At 33.2% G+C, this 23,950-nt stretch overlaps 1 protein-coding gene across 7 annotated transcripts in view; it reads right to left on the bottom strand.

Annotated features, from left to right (window-relative positions):
• The window catches only part of LOC123015569 (CAP-Gly domain-containing linker protein 2), a 38,671-nt gene continuing 14,721 nt past the window's right edge, over window positions 1-23,950 (bottom strand). For 6 of the 7 annotated variants that reach the window (XM_044415357.1, XM_044415356.1, XM_044415358.1 and 3 more), the window contains 8 exons: window positions 20,650-20,790; window positions 13,525-13,689; window positions 13,444-13,464; window positions 10,887-13,343; window positions 10,784-10,831; window positions 507-685; window positions 283-458; window positions 1-232 (listed from right to left, as the gene is read on the bottom strand). In XM_044415357.1, coding sequence (XP_044271292.1) covers window positions 186-232; window positions 283-458; window positions 507-685; window positions 10,784-10,831; window positions 10,887-13,343; window positions 13,444-13,464; window positions 13,525-13,689; window positions 20,650-20,790 — 3,234 coding nt within the window. In that variant the 3' untranslated portion in view covers window positions 1-185. The other variant, XM_044415355.1, reaches the window with a different exon arrangement.

Genomic DNA, 23,950 nt, shown 5'->3' with positions numbered 1-23,950 from the left:
TAACTGTTAATAACAGAAAAATATATTTATTAAATAATTATGATTCACATTCCTTATTTACAAATACCTCTTCAACGGATAGTGTCTTACAAAACAACTCATTTTTGTTAAACAAATGTTAACTAGGCATTTTTTACAAGATATTTATTAATTTGATAAATAAATTATTAATAACAATATATTTTCTAAAATGTTTGATCCTCCTGGCAATCTTCCGTGGCATGACCAAAGGCTGAAATGAATTATTATTGAAACAAATGGTAAGAACTTATAACTTTTTACCTTCACATATTTCGCAGTATGGCCTTTCTGCTACATGTTTATGTTCCCGCTGTCCTCCATTCGCTGGCACTAAATCGGTGTTTTGTTTGGGGCAGTCTTCCGTTTCGTGTAAATCAAACTCTTCGCAGATATCGCAATAAATTCTTGGAGGCACTTGTCGCTGAATAGAACCCATCCTACAAAAATTTCATCACAAAACAATTGTTACTAACAAATCCATTTACAATTTCAATTCGTCAGCCATAGCCGGGCTATATCCTGATTCCAAGATTTCAATCCTCGCTCTTTGCTCTTCGGTCTTCTTCTGCATATCCACAATAATTGAATTGAGGAACTTGATTTGATTTTCCGCCAGTTCTTTATCCTGGATAAGCTGGTGACAATTGTTACATTTCGCGTTAATCTGTGAGTGAGTTAATGACTGAGCCAAAATAGCATCCATGCAATGTTGTAATGCTGCTTGTGTGTGTTTGTAAACTTGGTTTAGGTTTCTGACAAATGTTGCCCGAGTGGCAGAGACCGACGATACATGCTGGAAGGGTCGTAAAGGAACGGAAGGAGAGACAGATTTCATAACATGCAACATGGGAAGAGGAACTGCAGGTAACTGTTCTTGTCTCAAATTCAACAAACCATTGAATCGAAGTTGTAACTGTTTCATCATTTTCTTATACCGACATAATTGGGATCCGTAATTATGCAAGCGTTTCATTAATCTTTCTCTGTTTGTTTGACATAAAAACGACTTTGATGGAAATTTCGCAGCATCTAATTGTGCAGCTTTAGGGGAGAAGTTACAATGCTGCTGGTGTTTAAGCAATTGCAACAAATTTTGTTTAAATAATTCAAAGTCATTTGACCCAAAACCGCCCAAAAATATTCCGTTTACTACATTTTCAGGACTCTCGCAAATTTTTGGAAGTGGCAATGTCGGTAAAGCACACATCTGACTCAATTTTGAAGAATTACAAGGCACTGAAACAAGTACCGGTTTTGTAATAATTTGTGGAGGTTGAGGCACTGGTACCTTCTCCATTACAACTTTAGGTGGTGGACACGACTTACCATTCAGCATTGGTACTTTAACTTCCTTAATTATTACTTTTGGTGGTACCTCAATGCGAACCGGCACTTGTTTCTCCACTATTTTTAGCTGTGGTATTCTTACTGGTACTGGTGTTTTAATATATACTGGTACTTTTTTGACTAGAACCTTCAAAGGTTCCTTAACCGGAGCAGGGATTTGTTTTATAATAGGTTTAACTGACTGTGGCATCAAAATCTTATTATTATTATTATTATCGTCAGATTCAGAATTGCAAGACTGCGGAACAAAAACTTTCTTTTCAACAGGTATTTCCTTAATTATAATTTGTGGTTTCGGACACAAATTTACTGGTACTTCTTTAGTAACAACTGGTTTTTGAATATAAACTGGAGTATCGGTAATTTCAGGTTTAACAGGAACCTGGACCGGAATTGGTACTCTAACAGGTACTTGCTCACGTACCGGCACTTTTACTGGTACTCTAACTGGTACATGTTTCAGAACAACGTTTTTAGGTGATGCATGAACTGGCACATATTTTATTACAATTTCGGGATTCTGTTTAATGAAAACGGGAACTTGTTTAACTATAATCTTAGGAGCTTGTGGTACCGGATACGGAACGCGTATTTCAACCGGAACTTTAACAATTTTTGGTTGACAATTTTCAGATCCTGAACTAATGCACCTTCTTTGGTCCAAAAGTACCGAAAGCAAATTTTGTTTGAATTCAGCAACTGAAACCAAATCGTAATTATTTAAATTTAATGATTCGATTTTGTTTTGCAGATTAGTACAACCGTGAAGGTCAATTCGGGGCAAACGACAGCTATTTTGATAATTTGTTGGAAGTCTTAGAGAACTAGGAGTGCCTGAAGAGTTTTCACGAAGAGGATTTATTTCTTTGTTACAAATTTTGTGTTGCGCAAGTAATAAGAACAAACCTTGTTTAAATTTAAAAACGTCAGCAGTGTTGCACTTTGGAACAAACAATTCTCTTACTTGGCTTTCTAAATCTTCACAATTGCTTAGACTTAAATCTGGCAAACGACAGTAATCGAAGCTAAATGGAGTCAGGGTAGGAAACCCTGAAGCTCCTTCTCTCGGATACATGGGTGTCCCACCTTCTTGTGCTGCTTTGTGAAGTTTGGGTACTCCATCTTGTAAGGGTAGTTGACTTCCTTCTCCTGCCCTATTTACATGTGCATTAGATGGTAAAGGTACGTTACCCTGTTGTGGCCTCTGATGGTTTTCAATATTTGGAGATTGTGGAAAAGGAACTTGTGGTACTACCACCTTCTGAGGCTCCGTCGACACGTTTACTGGTACGCGTTTGTTCAAAGAACCATTTTTTTGACAGTTTTGCTGTTGTAAAAGCAATGACAACAAATTTTGTTTGAATGTTTGAACTTCTCCAGGGTTAAAATCAGGGAAAGATAATACACCAATTTGGTTCTCTAAATAAGAACAACCTTTGATATTTATATTTGGTAGATGACACTCTTTTCTAGCACAGTGATGTAAAGTACAACTCTTTTGTCTAGTGAGAATGGTTAAAAGATTTTGTTTAAATTGGGTTACCTCCAAAGAACTGTAATTCGGAATCTCAAGGTTTTCGATCTGCGATTGTATTTTGTCACACGTGGCCACATTTATTTTAGGAAGATAGCATTTTGAACTCACGGGTACTTCCTTAATGACAATTCGAGGCGCCGATGGTACTGGCACAGGTTTTTCCCTGATAATAATTTGTGGTTTTTGGTCACATTTTGTTATCACAGGTACTTGTTTAACGATTACTTTAGGAGCTCGTGGTACTGATATCGGTACTTCTTTAACCAAAACCCTTGGCTTACAAGCCTCTTTCTTCATCTCGGGGATGTTAAGGTTTCTTGCCCCACCATTACCGTATATTACATTTGGATTTAAATCTTCACTTATTAATGAAGCAGTTTTAGGTGGAGAAAATTGAAGAACTTCAGGATAGTATTCACGTCGTGGTCCACATTGTTGCTGTTTGAGTAACATTGTAAAAAGGTTATGTTTGAATCTATGAGCTTCAAGTGCATTTAAATTTGGTAGATGGATTGCTGCTATTTGATTTTCCAATCCTGTACATCCGTAAACACTAATGTCAGGTAGATGGCACTGCAAACAATTCCGTTGACCGAAAAGTACCGACAACAAATTCTGTTTAAATTGCTGCACTTCTTGCACGCTGTAACCCGAAATAACTAAAGATGCAATCTGGTTCTGTATATCTTCGCAACTATTCAGTTTTATGGTAGGTAAATGACACTCATTTTTTTCTCCAACTGGTACTGAGACTTTAACTTTCACTGGTACCTCCTTAATTATAATACGAGGTGGTAGTTGAATCGGTACAGGTTTCTCTTTTACCACAATTCTAGGTTTCTGAGTACATTTAGAAATGATGATAGGTACCTGTTTTACAATAATTTTGGGGGGTTGTGGCACCGGAACTGTTACTTCCCTTACCAACACTTTCGGGGGTTGAAGTATGGGAACTCGAACTGGAACTTTAACTACTTTTATCACTTCTTTTGGAACTTCTACTTTCACTTCTTTAATAACATCTTTTGGAACCTCAACAATTTGTTTCACAGGGACTCGCACAGGCACCTGTTTGTAAACTGGAACCTTAATTTCCCGGATGATCTCTTTTGGTACCTCGATAATTTGTTTCACCGGAATGTTAACTGGAATTTCCCTGTAAACTGGTCTATCGACAGGAACTTTAATTACTTGTGGTCGACATTCAGGTTGTACCACACAATTTCTTTGATTCAGAAGTACCGTTAAAAGCTTGTGTTTGAAAGTCTGAACCTCCCAGAGATTAGAGTTCTGTATATTTAACGAATCCACTTGGTGTTGTAATCCTCCACACTGGTTGATATCTATATCCGGTAGTCTACATTGAGCACAATTCCTCTGTTGTGCAAATACGGCCAAAAGTTTTTCTTTAAAGCGGTCAACTTCTTTTAAGCTATACCCTGGAATAGCTAAAGATCCAAGCAAACTGTGAACGTCTCCACATGTATCCAAATTACTGAAATCTATTTGTGGCAAATGACACTCCGATTTAACTAAAATCTTGACTGGTACCTGTTTTACTATAGGGGGCGAATATACTGGCACTTGTACTGGTTTTTCCTTAACAATTACATTCGGTTTATGATCACATTTAGTTGGCACTAGTACTTGTTTAATAATCACTTTAGGTGGTTGACGTACCGCCACAGGTACTTGTTTAACTACAACTTTCGGTTGTTGTGGTACCATAATTGATACTTTTTTAATAACTTCTTTTGGTACTTCAACAACTTCCTTCACAGGGACTCGAACTTCCTTAACTATTTCCTTTATCACTTCTTTTGGTACCTCAACGATTTGTTTTACGGGTACTCTGACGGGAACTTGTTTAATTATTGGTACTTTCACCGGGACGATAACTTTTTTAGGTACTTCTACAATTTCTTTCACCGGTATTTTTACAGGAACCCTATGATAAATAAATCTATCGACAGGAACTTTAATTACTTTGGCTTCACAATCAGATTTCACACAATTTCGTTGTTGCAAAAGCAAATTTAATAAATTATTTTTGAACGTTTGAACCTCTGAAGAAACATAATTCGGCATATTTAAAGAAGCAACTTGGTTTTGTAAATTTTGACATCCACCAATACCCAAACTGGGTAACCTACATTGTCCACACTTTCTTTGTTGTAAAATAAATGATACTAGTTTTTGTTTAAAGTCGGGTATTTGTGGAGAGTCAGGAACAGGTAGAACCAACGAATTAATTTCATTTTGCAAATCTTCGCAAACATTTCTCTTCAAAAACACTGAATCGTAATTAGAATATGGTAGTGAGTTGGGTGAACCTTTATTGATATAACCATAGGCAGAATTTTGACCAGGTACTTCTTCTTCTTTTCTAATCTGATTGTAATCACATTTTAAAACCGGTACTTGCTTAATTAGTATTCTCGGTACTGGTATTTCTTTCGTCACAATTTTCGGAGGTTGTGACACAAAAACTTTTACAGGAACCTTAACCACCTTAATTATTTCTTTAGGTACACATTTTGGAACTCCAGACTGCTCATTGCTTGGAGCGCTTGGTGTTATTTCAGGTACTGCTCCTCCGTTTCTAATCTGGTTACGCTCATATTTTACTGTTGGTACTTGTTTGATTATAATTCGAGGAGGTTGTGGTATTGATACTTTTTTTATAACAATTTTTGGAGGCTCTTTTACAAAAACTTTTACAGGAACTTTGACCTCCTTAATTATTTCTTTAGGTACGCAAGGTTGTGCTGTAATTCGAGGATACTCGTCACTTGCAGTGCTTAATATTGTGTGACCAGGAAGACGTTTCAATCCCTGGTTAGGAGAAATAAAACGTTCTAATTGTTTTTGCATACATTTTCGTTGGTTGAGAAGCATGTTGAACAAATTTTCTTTGAAATTTGCTATGTCCAAAGAACTGTAATTCTGTATATTAATCGAATCAACTTGTTTCTGCAAGTCTTCACATCCCACTACATTCACCTGTGGCAACCTGCACTGTAAGCAGTTTCTTTGCTGCATAAACGAACTGAAAAGTTTTTGTTTGAAGTTATTCACTTCTACCAAATTGTAGCCATTCAAAACTATAGAATCAATCTCACTTTGTATATCGTTGCAAGTATTAACATTCACAACAGGCAAGTGACACTCTGATTTAACAGGAATCCTCACAGGTACATTGACTCTAACCGGTACTTCTTTGGTGATGGTACGTCCAGGCACCGGTATATGAACAGGTTTTTCTTTCACTATAATCTTTGGCTGTTGATCACAATTTTCATTTATAACTGGGACTTCTTTCACGATCACTTTAGGAGGCTGAGGTACTGGTACTTCTACTTGTTTTATTAAAATTCTGGGAGCTTGCGGCACAAAAACTTTAACTTCTTTTGGTACTTCGACTGGTTGTTTTACTGGGACACGAATTTCTTTTATTACCTCTTTTACAACTTCTTTTGGTACTTCCACTATTTTTGGAACGCAAGATGGTACAATACCTGGATTGATAGTTTCACCGTGTTCTCCCTCAGGTACAATATTGTTCCTAACAAGACTACCAGATTGTAGGACACACTTTCTTTGGCCGTCGAGAAGTGACAAGAGATTTTGTTTAAACATGTGTACATCCCAAGAATTAAAGTTTGATAGAGGTAGAGATTGAATTTGATTTTGTAGTGCATGACACCCTGCAATTACTTGTAGATCAGGTAATTTACACTTTATGCAATTTCTTTGTTTATTAAGCAGTAACAAAATATCTTTTTTAAAACGATTCACTTCGAATCCATCATAATCAGGCACAGATAATGATCCAACAACATTTCGTAGATCTTCACAATTATTGATATTTAGTCTAGGTAAGTGACAACGTAAGTTTGTAGAAACTGGAACTCTAACCGGTACTTGCTTGATAACAATTCGTGGCGGTGAAGGAATCTGAACCGGTTTTTCCTGGACTACAACGTTTGGTTTGTGATCACATTTGGTCATAATTGGTATTTGCTTAATTATGACTCTAGGAGATTGAGGCACTTGAACAGGTACTTGCTTGATTATGATTCTAGGAGGTTGTAGTACCGGAACAGGTACTTTAACCTCTCTAATTACCTCTTTTGGTACTTCTACGCGAACTGGTACCTTAACTGGAACTCTTATATAAACTGGTTGATGAGTAGTTGGCCCGTTTGGCACCGACTTTTGTATACATTTTCTTTGTTCCAAAAACATCGACAATAGATTTCGTTTGAAATTCAGAACTTCTAGTGAATCATAACTCGACATATCTGCCAAATTGATTTGTTGTATCAAATCTGCACATCCCTGTATATTTATACTAGGCAAATGGCATTTCAGTTCAGAAGAATGTAACTTTGTGGTACCAGGTTGTTGACGTTTAGTACCATCATCTCCTACTCTTATTGGTACTTGTTTCACAATAACACGAGGAGTCGGCAAAATCGGCACTGGTTTCTCTTTCACGATAATTACCGGTTTTTTATCACATTTTGTAAACACAGGAATTTGTTTGTATATTATTTTCGCAGTTTGTGGAACTGGAATTGGTTCTTGCTTCGCAATAACTCTATAAGGTTGTGGTGCTTTCGATTCTTGATCCCCACCATTAGTAGAAGCTAAACATTGTTTTTGCTGAGCAAGTATCGAAATAAGTTTTTGTTTAAATATTTCCACATCCCATTGATTGTAACCTGGAATATTCATTGATCCAATTTGTTGATCAAATGCCTCACATCCTTGTATATTTACATCAGGCAAATGACATTGAATACAATTTCTTTGTTGCATAAGAACTGAATAAAGATTTTGTTTAAAACTATTCACTTCCTCTGAATTAAAACCTCCTACTACCAAAGAATTAATTTCGTTTTGTAAATCAGAGCAACTATTAATATTTATCGAAGGCAAGTGACAGTCAGTTGATACTTTAGCTTGAACTGGAACAAAAACTTTAACAGGTACTTGTTTAATCAAGACACGTGGAGGTAATTGAACCATTACTGGCTTTTCTTTGTAGATAATCAACGGTTTTGAATTAGTTTTATTGATAAGAATTGGTACTTGTTTTATAATAATTTTTGGTGGTTGTAGTATCGGCACGGGCACTTGTTTCACTAAAATTCTTGGAGGTTGCATCACACGCACTGGCACTGGTACTTTCACCGGTACTCGAATTTCTTTCACAATAACTTTCGGAACTAACTGTTTCGTGAACAAATTAGGAGACACACCATTGGGTTTCGGTGTTTTATTCTCATGCTGATGAATACTTTGCAACTGCTTTCTTGGAAGTTCGTCTTGTAAATCATCAGAAGACATTGGAGGTGGATTATCATTTCGCATTACGCAGTTTCTTTGAACTGCTGCTATACCCAAAAGGGTTTGTTTAAACGTAAGAACCTCATGATGACTACATACAGGTGAAATTCTAAATGATTCAAGCATTTGTGGGGTTATACAACCCTGTAATTGAGATAAATCAGGTAAATTACATCGAGACGTTCCCAATGACACTTTTGGTTGATTGTTGGAAGAAATATAAGGATTAATAATTGATGCTGATGTTGGTACCGTCAGAGAGCACATTCTTTGTTTATTAATTAATGATAAAAGACTTTCCTTAAATTCAGAGACATCAGATGGATTGTAACCGGATAAATCTAAAGAATCAACAGCTCTAGTGAAAGGAGAACAGTCAAAAATATCAATGTTGGGTAAGTGACATGGTTTTGTGACTGGAATGCGAACTGGAATTTTAATTTTCACTGGTACCGCATATTTCACAGGTACTTGTTGAATAATAGGTTTACATTTAGTACTCGCCGGGACATAAACTTGTTTAGTGATAATTTGGGGTGGTTGTAGCACCGGTACTGGAACTTGTTTAACGATAATTCTCGGAGGCTGAACTGTTTGTACCTTTTTGACCACGGTTCTAGGCGGTAGCTCAACAGGGATACGGACATATACTGGCTTTTCAACAACTTGCGAAGTTTGCTTCGAACAACATTTTTGTTGTAAATGTAATAATTCCAGTAAAGTTTGCTTAAATATTTCTGCTTCTAGTTTGGAGAATGAATTCAAATTTACTTGATTTATTATTTCAGGAGGTGCTACACAATTTCCGACAGTTGGTAGTTTTGGAAGATTTCCACAGGTTGATTGTGGAGGTTGTTGGGTGAGTAACAAACCTCCATTTGATACCGCTTTTTGACTGTAATTTGGAGAATCTCTACAATTTTGTAATTTTTCAATGAGACCTAACAAAGACTGTTTAAATAAAGAAATGTCGGTAGGATTGTAACCTTGAATAACTAAATTTTGTGTGTATTGTGAAGGTGATAAACAAGTCTGTGGTGCTTCCAACAAAGGTAATCGTAAATGTGAACAATTGTTTTGCAAATTATTATTTGACAGCGCAGGTGGTATACTGCTAAAACCTGAAACTGAATGTAGGTTTAAAGTACATTTCTGTAACTTATTCAACATTTTTAAAAGTGATTGCTTATAATTATCAGAGTCTGAAGGACTGTAGCCTCCTAAATCAACACTATTGACAATTTCAACCGGCTCAAAGCAACCTTCTGACAATTTCAAAACAGGCAATTTTGGGCAATTTGCTCCACTTAGTTTATCAACTTTTGTTTGTTGAATACCAGCATAGTTTTTGCCCTGGAGGGAACAATTTTGTACATTTTGCAAAAGAAGCAATAGAGATTCTTTATACGAAGTGACAACAGAAGTGCTGTAACCACTCATAACCAAACTGTCAACAATTGAAGAAGGTGCGAGACACGATTGGGGTACATTTATTTTTGGTAAATTTGTACAAATTTTAGTTGTTATCGACGATGCCATGCAATTCTTTTGTCGCGTGATTAAAGATAATAGGGTTTGTTTAAATTTGAAAATGTCAGCAAGACTAAAATTAGGTAGCGAAAGCTCGTCAATTGACTTCTCCAATGATTTACAATTGTACAAAGTCGATAAATCTGGAAGGGTACATTTTGATGGTACAGGGACCTCGAACGGTACTTTTTGAATAATCACTTTCGGTACTTCGATTTTTTCTATTCTCGGAGGTGGACAACGCTGACCACCAATTTGTGGTACTTTCACTTCTTTAACCACAACTTTAGGTTGAACTACTGGTACCAACACGCGCACAATTTTCGGTGGTGTTGGTGTAACAATTTGTTGTACTTTTTTAACATGATGTTGTGCTTCTGCACACAAACATGGTTTTTGAATGCAAATATTATTTGGAGACTTAAGATTACTATATTCGACTAGTAGTGAACTAATTTGTTTCCGCAAATTTTGTACTTCTCCTTCTTTCGTCTTTATCAAATCTGCCATTTTTTTATTATCCACGGATAAATTAGAACAGTCATTAGTCTCAAAGTTATTTCCCGAAAGAGCAAAGTTTCTACATTGGATCGGAAGCGAGCGAATGATTTGTTGGAGATTTTTAATTTGAATGTTTTGGTTGTTCAAAGCACGGTCTCTGTCTTGCAACTGCAACATTGAATATTGAAGTGTTTTTTGCAAATTAAAATTATCAGCTTGCATCGCATTTCTAAAAACGTTGTACTGTTGATTCGCTTGTGTCAGTCTCCGTAGCACATTACTAACCACATTCGGATTACCATTATTTACAGCATTTTGCAAACGCGCTAAGAGATAACCATTTTCCTTTCTCAATATATCAAACTGTGATGCCAGCTGCCCGTACGAATTTTTAAGCATGCTTAATTGTACCTGCAGTTCTAAAAAGTTTGAGGGTTGGGACGCATGCAATGTGTTGTGTTGTTTTGTGTTGTGTGTGTCGTTTAAGCTTACTGAATTCGGGTCCTGGGATCCTCCAACACAGGGAACATGTTGTTGGGCCTAAACACCGATAAAAAAAACAGTAAATCTAGCCAACATCAATTCTATAAATTACCTTCACAAGTTGCTCCTGTAAACGCAACAACTCGTTTTGCTGAACATCGAATTGGTGGTTACGTTCGGCAAGTTGATTTTTTAATAAATCAAGATCTTTTTGAAGATTTAAAATCCTCTCCGTGTTTCCAGTTGTGTTATCGACTTTCACTTGATTCAGAAGTTGCAATACTTGATCACAGTTCTCGTTACCACCAGAAGCTTCAAGTTGCAACTGTTGCAGACATTGTTGTTTCTGTTGTTCTGTTATTCGCAGACGATTGACAAGTTGCATTGCGTTTTTGTGTTCAATTTGCAAATTCTTGAAAACAGCTTCTCCAGTCTTCACTTGATCAGTTAGTGATGCTACTTGGTCTAGTAAACCTCTACATTGATTTTGAACGCTTTCGTGTTCGTTGAACGATTGTTGTTGTCTCAATTTTGTTGCACTCAATTCTTCTTGCAACTGATTTATCAAATTTTCTGCGTTCTTAACCTGTGCGGCTAGTTCACTTATTTGGACGTCTTTGGCCGTTAAATTACTGTTAGTATTTTGACAATCACCCTTCATAAGTTCTAATTCGGTTAAAGCTTTTTCTAGTTTCATATTCTTCTCGTTTAATTCAAATTCTAATTGTTTCGTATCTTGGATGTATTTCTGTTTAAATTCATTTTCAACTAGTTTTCCTTGTGCCAAAATATGACTTACTTCGGCACGTGCTTCAATGAGCTGTTCTGATTTCTTCGCCAATTCTTCTTTTAAATTGACAGTTTCGTCATTAAATGAAGAAATCTTTTGTTGACATTCTTGCAATCTGCGATTCATTTCGTCATTGACAACTTGAAGTTGGTCTTGATATTGTTTCACAGCTTCAGAACATTTATTTTGAAGATTAGCCACATTTAAATCTTTTTCTTGTACGGCATGTTCTAATTCGTTTATTTTCACGCGATATTCATCACGCATTTTGGCTAATTCAGCAACAGAAGTATCACACCTCTGCTTAAGCAATTCTTCTGACTGTACAGCAATGCGTAATTTTGCTTCAAGGTCTGTTTTCATCTGTTCAAAGTTATTAAGATTTTGTTGTCTTTCAAGTTCGAGTTCGTGTCGCATCCTTTCAGAATTCTGTAATTTCTCCTCGAATTCAGCTTTAACTCTTTCTAGCATATTCTCTCGTTGTTGTATTTCATTTCTGAGTTGTTCCAACTGAGCTGCATTTTCGCATCTAGCTGTTAAACCTTGAATTTCAGCCTCAAGACGTTGTTTGAGTTCAAGTAATCCGTTAATACGATCGTTAGCAGAAACAAGCTGTCTTTGAAGATCTCCGTTGGTGAGAGACAATTCGTTTAACTTTTGGTTTAATAATATCGAAGTTTCTGAATGGCTAGATTTTTGATTTTCAAAGTTTTCTAATTCCAAGCGTAATTTTTCAATAATTCCGTTTTTGGCACAAAGGTCTTCTTCCAGTTTGCTAATTACAATAGATGATTTGGTTATTTCTTCATTCTTTTGTTGGATTTCTGCCGACAATGCCATCAATTGGGAATCTTGAGAAGCAACTTGTCGAGCATGTCTACTGTGAATTTCATTTTTGCTATCTTCGTGGGCGTGTTTAACATCTTCGAGTTCTTGGGAAAGTTTCTTAATTTCTTCACCACGTTCAGCAATCGTCTTGTTCGCTTCAGCAATTTGTTGATCTTTTTGACTGACATGGACGTTATACTCTTTCTTGGTATTCTCAACTTCAGAAATTCTTTCTTTGAGTTCATCTCGGACTTGTTCTAAATCTTTTCTTAAATTTTCCTCAATTTCGTGAAGATTACTTTTTTGTCGTTCCAAATCACCAACCTTATGCCCTAATTCCTTCCTCACAGTTTCTAATTCTTCACGCAATGACTTTATTTCTTTGTCCTTAGAAGCAAGCTCATCAGTTGCAACTTCCAAATCATGAGATTTAGCGCTAAGGTCCATCTTAAGTTTTTCATTCTCTTTTGCCAAATCAGCGTGAGTTTGTTGAAACTTTTCTATAAGTTTTTTTTGGTGATTCAATTCATGCTTGAATTTTTCAAGTTGTACGTCTTTCTTCTCACAATTTTCGTCGGAACTCTTTATTGATTCGACAATTTCACGTTTCACTAACTCATTTTCTGCTTTTATTTTCAAAACTTCTTCATTTAGTTGATCTATAGTCTTGTGTTTTTCTTCGTTTTCAGCTTTAGCACTATCTACTTGTTTTTGTAAACTTTCAACCAGTTGTCTAGTTGCCGTTTTATCCTCTTCAAGAGTTTCTCTCTTTGTCCGCGTTTGCTCCAAATCTTTTCGAAGAGCTTCGATTTCCTCACGAGCCTTGATCAAACCTTCTTCAGCTTCAAAGAGTTTGTTAGAAGTTGCTTCTAACTGTTCAGCTTTTTGTCGATCTTCTTCCAGCTTTGCTTCCAATTCCTTAATTCTTTTTATATAAGCGTCACTGGTAGCCTAGGAGTAAATTTTTATATAAAAATAAGAAACAACAAAAACTAAAACGATGATACATGCAACAATTTAAAAATCACACAATCTGAATGCTTCAACTTACACTTTGAACAAGAATACTCTCCTATAACAAGTGAATAAATCCATAAATACAAGATAAAAAAAAATTGTTGTCAGTTTTTACCTCGATATCACTTTTAGTAATCGCAGCTTCCTCAAATCTAAATTGGAGATCTTCATTCTTCCGTTTCTCATCTTCTAATTGGTTCAAGATATCATTTCGGTCTACTTTTAGTTTGGATAAAATTTCATCCCCTTGCAGAATCTTCTGCTCACATTCTGAGCGATACTATTTTAAGAAAAGAACATAAAGCGATAATCATTTTTTTAATTAAACAATCACTATTGAATAAACAAAGAATAATTAAAATCGAAATGAAAACAAAAATTACGATTTCGATTATGAGAGAAGTGTTTTTTCATAAACTACTAGATCCCAATAAATCATGAGCTTGTAACTCGCTTATTATGTAATTCAACAAAAAAGTATAGCAAAAATATGAAGAAAGAGGCCGTATTTGCTATAAACAATTTTCAACAAAAAAAAAAACAAACTTGCTTTAATCCACTAATGAAACACAGGTAGCGCAATTAATTTAAAAAGGAAACTGTGATGCAAATAAAACCACAGAAAACGCGAGTTATTATTTCATTAGGGACCTATTTTAAGTCTTATCTCATTTCATTAACAGCTGTCAACATCTTGGAAAACTAGGTGCTGTGCTAAATGTACGGATTTATTTATTTACAGTTATTACCACGAGATTTGTTGTTTGAGAATTAGTTACCTTTATTACATAATTTTATTATTTATTATTATTAAATTTATTTAACTATCCAAATTTTTACCTGCCGATATTTTGGTTAAGTAATTGTTAGGAGAGGTAGGTTTGAGACTACGACGTAAGAAATCGAAAGAAAATAAGAAAATTTTTACGGGAATAAATCACAAATGAGGCTGTAAATATACCGGCACTTTTTGTGTGGGCAAGAAATTTCCCAAAAACTGCTTGCAGTTGTTTATTTTCTCGCCAAGGCGATTGAAAATCAAAACTATCCTCATAGCCTAGTTTGATCTTTTATCTCAAGAACGCACTTGAAAAACTACCCTAAATTGGTATATTTTCATCCCAAAGATATCCTTGCCTTGACGCGAGCGCGATCAGACCGCTCTATACTTTTTTGTTTTTAATTAAGTATTTATCAATAATAAATTTCTAATACATACATACATATACCGTGCGATCAAAAAAAAAAATTAGAGTAGGCGGTGATTAAAGTCCTTCAGATGACAATCCTGATGTTTGACGTTAAATGTCAGCGGAAACTCTGACAAGTCTGCGTTTTATTCGTTTTGAGTGAAATAATGTTCACCTTAGAGCAGAACATTTTTATTGTTGCAAGTTATTACAATAATGCTGTACAAGAAGAAAATGGTGAATGGTCATTTTCACTTCCAGTTTGTGTGGAAAATTTCGTGTTGCCAACTGTAGAATAGTAATCGTCGCCTACTCTAATTTATTTTTTTTTTGATCGCACGGTATTTTTGAAACATGTGATAGTAAAAAAAAACACTAACCGAATTATTATGCACAATTACTTCACTGATTCGAAACAAAATACGTCAATCACTCTTTGTTTTTAATTTTATTGTATCAATAAATTATTATGGAAATTAATCATACGAATAATTAATGTTTACATTTGGCAGATAAAATAAATTTCATAACGAATGAAATAATAAAACCGCCTTCATACAGAAATACATCCCATGTATGTATTTAGAACAAGATATTCTACATGTCCACAGATTAGTCAAATTAATTAGCAGTTTGCGAATTCTCTACGTACAATTTATCATTTACTAGACTAATTCAGAATCGCACATAGAAATACTGTAATAACACTTAATCAGGCTCAAACACATACAGTAGTAGACATAAATAAATAGAACACGTCGAAAATTCACGTAATGATGTTTCTAAACTGTTCAGTTCTTTGAATTTGTCTTTATAATTATGACATTTGTCATACTGATTTGTCAAAATGAAGTTTAAAAAAATGCCTCGAATTAGCAATATTGTGAAGTTAGTGCTCGGTAATTGATACAGCGGAAGGAATCGGTCGGACCGATTGCTCTAGCTATAATATTAACAAAAATTGTAGTTTTAACAGTAGGTATAGAGCTTGTTCTTTATCTGGTAGGTGGCGAGCGGACAATGAAGATCAATTTTGAAGTAGTCAAAATCAATTAGATGTAATCGTTAATGAACTTATCATAACCGACGATAACAGCAATGCAAGCGATTTTTGGTTTAGTGATTTTGAGGACGAGGATTGTTAGAAGTAGCATTGTTAAAAATTATTTTCATGCCTTAACAAATTAATAATTTATTTTAATAATTTATTTAATAAAAAATATTTAAATAGAGAAGATATTTTTATAGCCGAGCTGTAATAATAAATGCGAGGCTATAAAAATCTTCTTTTTTGTGTTTTCTATAACATTTTTTTTCAATACTAGCACATTTATTATCCAGAAATACGTACAACACAGGAAAACGTAACTACCCAATGGACATGTTGCAACAGACGTAACATGTCGTAATTCACAACTACTATTTTTGACAATGTAGGAAGAATTTTCCGAATAATTTTTTAACTTCATAATATGTAACATTTGTTAAAATAACATAGGAACTGTCAAAAACAAAAGGGAAAAAGTGTTAAAATTTGCCCTATTACCGGTAGTATTTCAACATGAAATAAACACATTTGTTGTTTTGATAGTTTTGACATGGATAGAAAAATTAGAGCTGCGATTATTGTGATGTTTTTTAATGAGAAAGTTTAAGAATGGGTTTACAGAAAGTGAATTAAATCAAAATTAAGTTAATCGCAATTAACTTCAAAATCCTGAAATCTGATTGGTTTTTCATCAAAACTGCAATCAAATACTCATATTTCATTCGGCTTCTGTAAACCCACCCTAAGTCTTTTTTATTTGATTTTGCATTAATTTCATCTCGAAATACTGTCATTAGTACTTGTGATGATAGTTTGATTTAAAAAATGTTCCAGATGCAATATGTTCGGAAGAAAAATTTGTCTTACTAGATGTAATTTAAAATTTACAGGAAAGTTACAGGAAGCAAATATAAGATTTCAAAAGTTAAATAAGCTGTACATAAATAAACTTGAAAAACTAAAGAAAATGAGGAAAAAATTGTCAATTTTGTCAATTGACAGTAGAGGTCAACATTGTGTACCTAGTGAAAATTGAATCATATGCAAAGGACTTAGAATCAAGAGCTGTATTTTTACTTGATCAAATTTATGATTATTCCCTGATGGTCTGAAGTTACAGTACGTCATTGTATTGCCAGGAGGTACATTTCTCCAAAAGGTTATGAATTTGGGAGAAGAAGTCAGTTTTTAAAAGCTCCATCCAAAACAACTTTAAACAGATATACTATGGGAAATTCTCAAGGAGTTTTCTGAAATAGGGAATAATAGAAAACTAATTAATAGAGAATAAAATTAATCCTTGTGTTTTTTATTCGAAGTATTGAAGAAATAATAAAGAGCTATTGTAATTTTAATGTACTTGCGAATTTGTAAAGATTAAAAATAACTATCTAACCCAAATGTAAAATCTTTTTTAGTAAATTAAATTATATTTGCTTATAAAATGTAATTTTTAAACGAAACTATACAGATTCCATTGGAGCGCGGACTTCGCGCTCCCCCAACGGCCATTTTTCTGACATTGGATAGACTTTTTAATACTGTCAATCAACGCAGACGACGCTTTCAACATAACAGCAAGTGTACGGCCCAAAACTACGGAGTGATCCAGAAAGATTGAGTCTGTTGGTAACAGATTTGGATGTATTTTTCTTAATAATTGGACACACTGCAACCGGATACGGTTTTGCTTGACAAATACTTGACCTACAACCCCTAAAGATTGTTGAATTGTTCTTAATCAAAAGCGCACTCCAAGGGTAAGCTTTAAAAATTAGAGTCAGGATTGCCAACAGATTCAGTCATTGTGGATCACTTTGTATTATCGAATATTGCATAAATTTAGTAGTTCTAACTTAAAATTGTCAATTTACTTAAACATTTTTCAATATTATCAACAAAAATATAAAATATATGTTTATTGTTTGAGCAGTGTATTAAATAAGTAACGGATTTTGTCGCATTTAATTACGTTTGTAATATTCTCCATTTTGTTATACTTGTCCTTCCCTTATAATTACTTCTCCAATTATGTAAGAAATTATGGAAGAAAACAAATATTTGTAATTTTCGTTTTTATTTTTCAAGCAAAAACTAAATAACCTAGACGTTTTTAACTAGGACTAGGACTAGGACGATATTTGTAATTTTCGTTTTTATTTTTCAAGCAAAAACTAAATAACTTAGACGTTTTTAACTAGGACGTTCTTAAGGCATTTTCTTACAAGGAATCTAAATCTGTCATCGTATTTTCCAAGGCGCTCTTGATATCAGAGTTACAACACTCAAATTTGGATTTTCTTATGAACGGCATATTCGATTTCTGTATTTTTGGAAAGTCTTTTGAAAATGGTTATACTTTGAGTTACTGAACTATATTTAAAGATAACTCAAACAATTTGCATCTGGTTTCATTGTAAGCATGTAGTAAGAGGTAATTTAATGCTTTTAAATAAAAAAAAAACAATTTAAACAATGAAAACTAAGTATAATTTGATGAAAAACCGTACCTAAATATGTATCTTCGTTTAAAATTACAAACCTATATTTTCCAACGTCCAATGACTGTTCCATAATATAATGAAAAAGTCAGAGTTGTTAAGTTGTTTTATCAATAAAAATCAATCGACACAAACTTCAAAATATCAACAACAAAACATTGTAAAAAGATTGTATTCTTATGCCTAAAGTCAAAACGTCAAATAATCAAATAAAGCTATTTATCAAGCAATGCTGTCGATTCGTTTATCTATTTTATCAATCAGTCCTACTTCCCACTCGGACATCCACTTGGTTTCAAAAAAATATAAAAATCCTTTATTATTTTGTCAACAACTCTACAGTAGGTACAGTTTTGGCCACATAAATCTCGTACAAAATGTCATTTCACTTTTTGATTTGTTGTAATTTATACTTTAATTTGTAAAAGTGAAGTTTATTAAGTATTTTTGAGAAAATAATTTATAACAGTCAGTATAGCAAGAAAACTTGAAAGCTGATAAAATACGAATTATAGCAAAATTAGAAAGTGGTTATACCATCAGCATCAGACAAACAGAAGAAGAATTGCACATAAATAAAGTTACTATACTAAACATGTAGAAACGGTGGCAAAATGAAGGAACCATAACTCGAAAACAAGGGATACGCTTGGCCAGAATTTCTTCTAGAAAAAGACAATAATTTATTACAATATTGTAGAGACCATCATTTCGAAATCTCAATAAAATTTGATCGTTTGATTTACGTATACGTTTTTTATATCAGTTTGTTTTACAACAAACATTATTGAAAAAAATTGATGTGATGTGAAAATGAGGTTGTACGAGATTTATGTGGCCAAAACTGTACATGCCTACTTAAAAGTTAAATGACAACAAAAATTGTCAACTACAGTATACGAACAACTATTGTAAAATGTTTTATTTGTTACTCACTTGTAAATGTCAATTATTCGATCTGTTTATTCACTTCGAAATTTCATGATTACAAGTGAGCTACTACAGTGGCGGACACGACATTTTGGACATCAAATTTATGTCAGTTCAAAAAATGTCAATGTAAGCCACATTTTATTGTCATTATGATTGACGTTTGAAACCAAACTTTGAAAGTTTCAGTTGAAATTTATTTTTGACGTCCATTTTCCTAAACAATAAGGCCAACATTTTTTTAACTAGGACGTTCTTAAGGCATTTTCTTACAAGGAATCTAAATCTGTCATCGTATTTTCCAAGGCGCTCTTGATATCAGAGTTACAACACTCAAATTTGGATTTTCTTATGGACGGCATATTCGATTTCTGTATTTTTGGAAAGTCTTTTTGAAAATGGTTATACTTTGAGTTACTGAACTATATTTAAAGATAACTCAAACAATTTCCATCTGGTTTCATTGTAAGCATGTAGTAAGAGGTAATTTAATGCTTTTAAATAAATCAAATCAAATTTATGTCAGTCGAATGACAAATCGTCCAAAATTCCGTGTCCGCCAGTGTAGTAAAATTGACAGCAGTGCCAGTTATAGATTTTTTACGGGATTAGACTCTATTCGATTGTTTACTACGTATGTTTCCACGACAGTAAGTTGTAATTACCTGTTGCTATCCCAAACTCAAAATACTTTGGCGTTCTAAAACATTTTTTAGATATTTTATTAAAAAAACTAACAAAAATCAATCGCCCAAAAAATGTCATAAGCATCACGAATGTTAAAAAAAAAACAATTGTCTTCGATCGGTAAAATGTCTTGATGCTTATTACAAGTTCACAACGTTGATTTATATTAATTTGAGATTGTTGATAATCGTTGTTGCCACAGTAATTTTCTGCAGCATTTTGATAAATTTTCGAAAATAATCACATTTTTTATTCAACTTTAATTACTTAATAATTTTCCTATTTTTTACAAATGAGAAACAATAAAGTAGGTATTGTAGGTACAGTATACGTAAAGTAATAGTTTTTACAGCCTCTACTCAGCAGTAAAAACTGTTTTACCTTGCTAATACTGTAAAATACTATAATTATTGTCTAGCTATATTAACAAGTTTGGTGTAAACTCGGTAAACAAGGCAGAACAATACTGCTAAAAGCAATGATTTGCATTAAATAAAAAGAATAAGAAAATGAAATTTGCAAAACCTCTTTGACTGTCTTGAAATCATTTTTTTCTTTTTTAACACTATTATATTTATGTGTTACAATATTGTACGAGCTGGTAGCTGGTCAAAATGTAAAAATATCTTTTTTTACAAAACACGCATCAAAAAAAAGAACAAACTGAAAACTACCCTTGCATAACAAATGTAATACCAAGGTTATAACATGTATTAAATTCACCAACGCGTTAATAATAAGTGAAATATAACAAAATCATCTCCTATAATCTTAAGATCATTCAATTATAAAATTTCTCTCATAATTAATCTCGTAATTAAAGCTTCTTGATAATACATCCGTATTTCTGAATTAATTCAACTGTATTAAACTGATTACGATACCTGCTCAAATTCATGTTTGAGTGCATAAAACTTCTGTTCGGCCTCATCTGCTTGACTTGCCGCTCTGGTGATTTCCGCCCTTTCTAAATCCCTTTCTTTCAAAAGTTGTTCTATATGTTGTTGTTTTTCTCGTAACACATCCTGTCCCAACAAAATCATACATACTCTAAACACTAATTCGCCAGAAGTCCTCATTTCACAGTAAAACCGTTGGTAAAATTTGCGGCATTACCCCATAAACATAAAAATAATTCACGTACAAATAAAGTACTACAACAGGAAAACAAGCAACAGCAACGAGGTCCAGAACACCTGCTACCGACAAGTGTCAGGTTGAAACTGAATCGTGATATTAGGGTAAGTTATTGTAACATTTTCATTTACAACGTGGGATGCCGTTATCAAAGTTTTGGAGTTTGAAATTGGTTTTGATGTGTGGGTTTCCGCATGGTCGAAACAGTCGCTTATTTTTAGTTCTTTTAATGAATTCAAGTAAAACTATAAGTGACAAAATGATTAATTTTCCTACTTAATACAAAAGAAAACATGGTACAATTCAATTTGACGCATGTTATACAATACTTAAATAGTTCTTTCGAGTTTGAAAGCTAATCGAGCATATCGAATAACTTTTAAAATTTGATAATATAGTGAAACGACCAATATATTTCAATTTCAACTTCAATTGCAAGTTATAAATCACAAGATTTCAATTAAATTCTGTTGTGTTCAACTTATGGGCAGAAAAAGTCAATTTGGTTACTACAGTGGCGTTTTTTTTTTAAATTAACAAGAGGTGTGAATTCGTTTTTTTTTTTTAACAAAAAAATGTTGTTTGTAACACGTAAAATCTAAAACGGCTCGGCTTCGCCTCGTTCGGAAACAGCAACGATTCGCAGAACTATATTTTAGACTTGTAACAAAAATAACTATTTCGACATAGGAAGCCAGTCTAGAATAGTAGATGAATCAGCAAAAACGGTTTAGGTACATGTTACCAACAACATTTTTTGTTAAAGCTCCCAAAACGCATTCACACCTCTTATTATTATTTATGATTAATGTCATTCACACCTCATTGTATTATTTATGACTAATGTCATCAGAGCAAAAATTTCTCCCAAAAAAAAAAAAAAAATTAGTTACCTTCCAATTTTAATCACCATGACCAGATTGACTTTTTAATGCGTAAAAACTGTATATTGGGTACTAGTACTCGTACAATGTGACAGCACCTTTTGAGCTTTGGCGTGAAAAAACTTGATACAGCACAACAATAATTCACGTGGTAAATTTTTATAAGCACTCATAATAAGCCAGAATTATTTTAAAAACCTAATATTGTTTCTGAATAGTGTAACGACATTCTTGTAGTTTTTTTGGTATTCTTATTTAGTGATTCTTAAAACCATAACCTTTCATGAAAAAGTAAAGCCCGGGCATCATTGCCAATTTCATACAAAGTTGATGATAGTTTGGGTGTCTAATCTTTACGACCGCACCTTACAAGTCAGTTGGAAATAGCTTCTTTACAAGTTGGAGCAATAAAATTCTTCCAATGTAGAGAGTTTAATTAATATTTTCTTCGCATGTAGTTTGTATTAACCAATTTTAAGGAATTCAAACAATCATAGCACATCAGTTACCATATGTATTTCAATATTATGAATTATTAGTTATTACCTAGACAATCTCTAGCAGATTTGCATTTTTAATTCTGACTTTTCTTGCCAGGAATGTGCTTATTTCTGTTTTCTCAGATTTCAACATAGAGGTAAATTGTAAGGATGTTTTCCTATATTTCTTGACTTTACCTAATAGTTTAATTAATTCGCTTTAAGTTGAAACACCAACTTAAAAATTAGTTTTACTTTTACCCATAACTGAGCATTGAAAATCAACAATAAACGCAAAGCAAAAGTGCACTGTAATTGATTTTTCACTATTAACAACAGAATTACACAATAGTCTCCTGTACAAAGCTTATTTATAATTATTAATTACATTAAAAAAATGTTGACATCGCTGTTGCTTTTCTTTTTATGCGTAAACAAGAAAATATGTTCGCTGTAAAATTCGCAGTCTTGTAGGATAGGAAAACAATTAATGGCACTAATAGCAGACAGCTTTTACGAATTTTATTACCCGAGAAAAAAACAAAATAATATAATAAATGTATTTGTCGTGTTTAAAGATATGATCAAATATCAAAATTATAACTTCAATAAGAAATGAAAAATAATGATATAATAAATTTTCACTTATAATACCGAGTGTGTTGATTGTTTCCGGAAATTTTTTCGAGTGATGGTCAAAAACGTGATTAATTAGTTCGAGCAACACGCGAGAACTAATTACACATTTTTGACAATCACAAAAACAAAATTCCCGGCTTCAATCAACAAACGAGTGGTATTTGGTCAGAAAATTGCATGACATTACCATTTCAAGAAAAAAGCTCTAATTTATTAAAGCAAAGAGAGAAATTAAAAAATCATTGAGTGTTCAATTATAGTCTTATTTTTAGATGTTTATTGTTAACCATTTATAGTGATGAGTAAAATAAAAATAAAGTTTTATTAAATTTTGCGTTAGTTAGTTTTGTTGTCAAAAAAATTTCCACTTATTAATTTTAGCTAATAAGTAAGTTTGGTAGTCATATTAAATACTAAATTCAGATTGGTTCTTCCATAATGTCAAACAATTTTCAAAAATAATTTTCCTAAAAAAATTAGACTATTTTTAAACATTTTTAAAATATTTAAATCATATGGTATATAAGTTATTTAGGTTTCGACTTCGGAATTGAATTAGTATCTAATCGAATGAACTTCGCTCATACACTGAAAAACTAAAAAACAATATTGAATGTTTATTTTAATTGATATAAAACAAAACATGAAAATTGATAATTGATTTCGTCCTACGATAGAGACATAAAGGTATATTAAATATTAATTTAAGAATTATGGCATCACTAGTAATACATTTACTGTTTCTGATAACAACAGTATATTTTAATTATCCATTATCTAGCATAAAACAAGAAGACCATTACTGTTGCTTATTTTCTTTATTTCTCACAACTGGAAAAATCCCACACATACACAATCACATTTAAATTCTCAACACACCTACATATTTTAGAGAAAATCTGGAAAAGGAATAGTGGATATGATTGTAGGTCAGTAAAAATTTTATTAAAATATAAGAACTTACAACTACAACTCTAGGAAACTAACAACATTATTACTATAATTACCAAAATAATAAACTATAAAACCATCAACATCTACATCTA

The sequence above is a fragment of the Tribolium madens genome, unplaced genomic scaffold, assembly GCF_015345945.1.
Source record: "Tribolium madens isolate multiple individuals breed KSU strain unplaced genomic scaffold, Tmad_KSU_1.1 Scaffold_19;HRSCAF=116;Tcas5.2_LG9, whole genome shotgun sequence".
NCBI lineage: Eukaryota > Metazoa > Arthropoda > Insecta > Coleoptera > Tenebrionidae > Tribolium > Tribolium madens.
The sequence above is the reverse complement of the archived record's forward strand: the minus strand, read 5'-3'. Positions and strand labels throughout refer to the sequence as shown.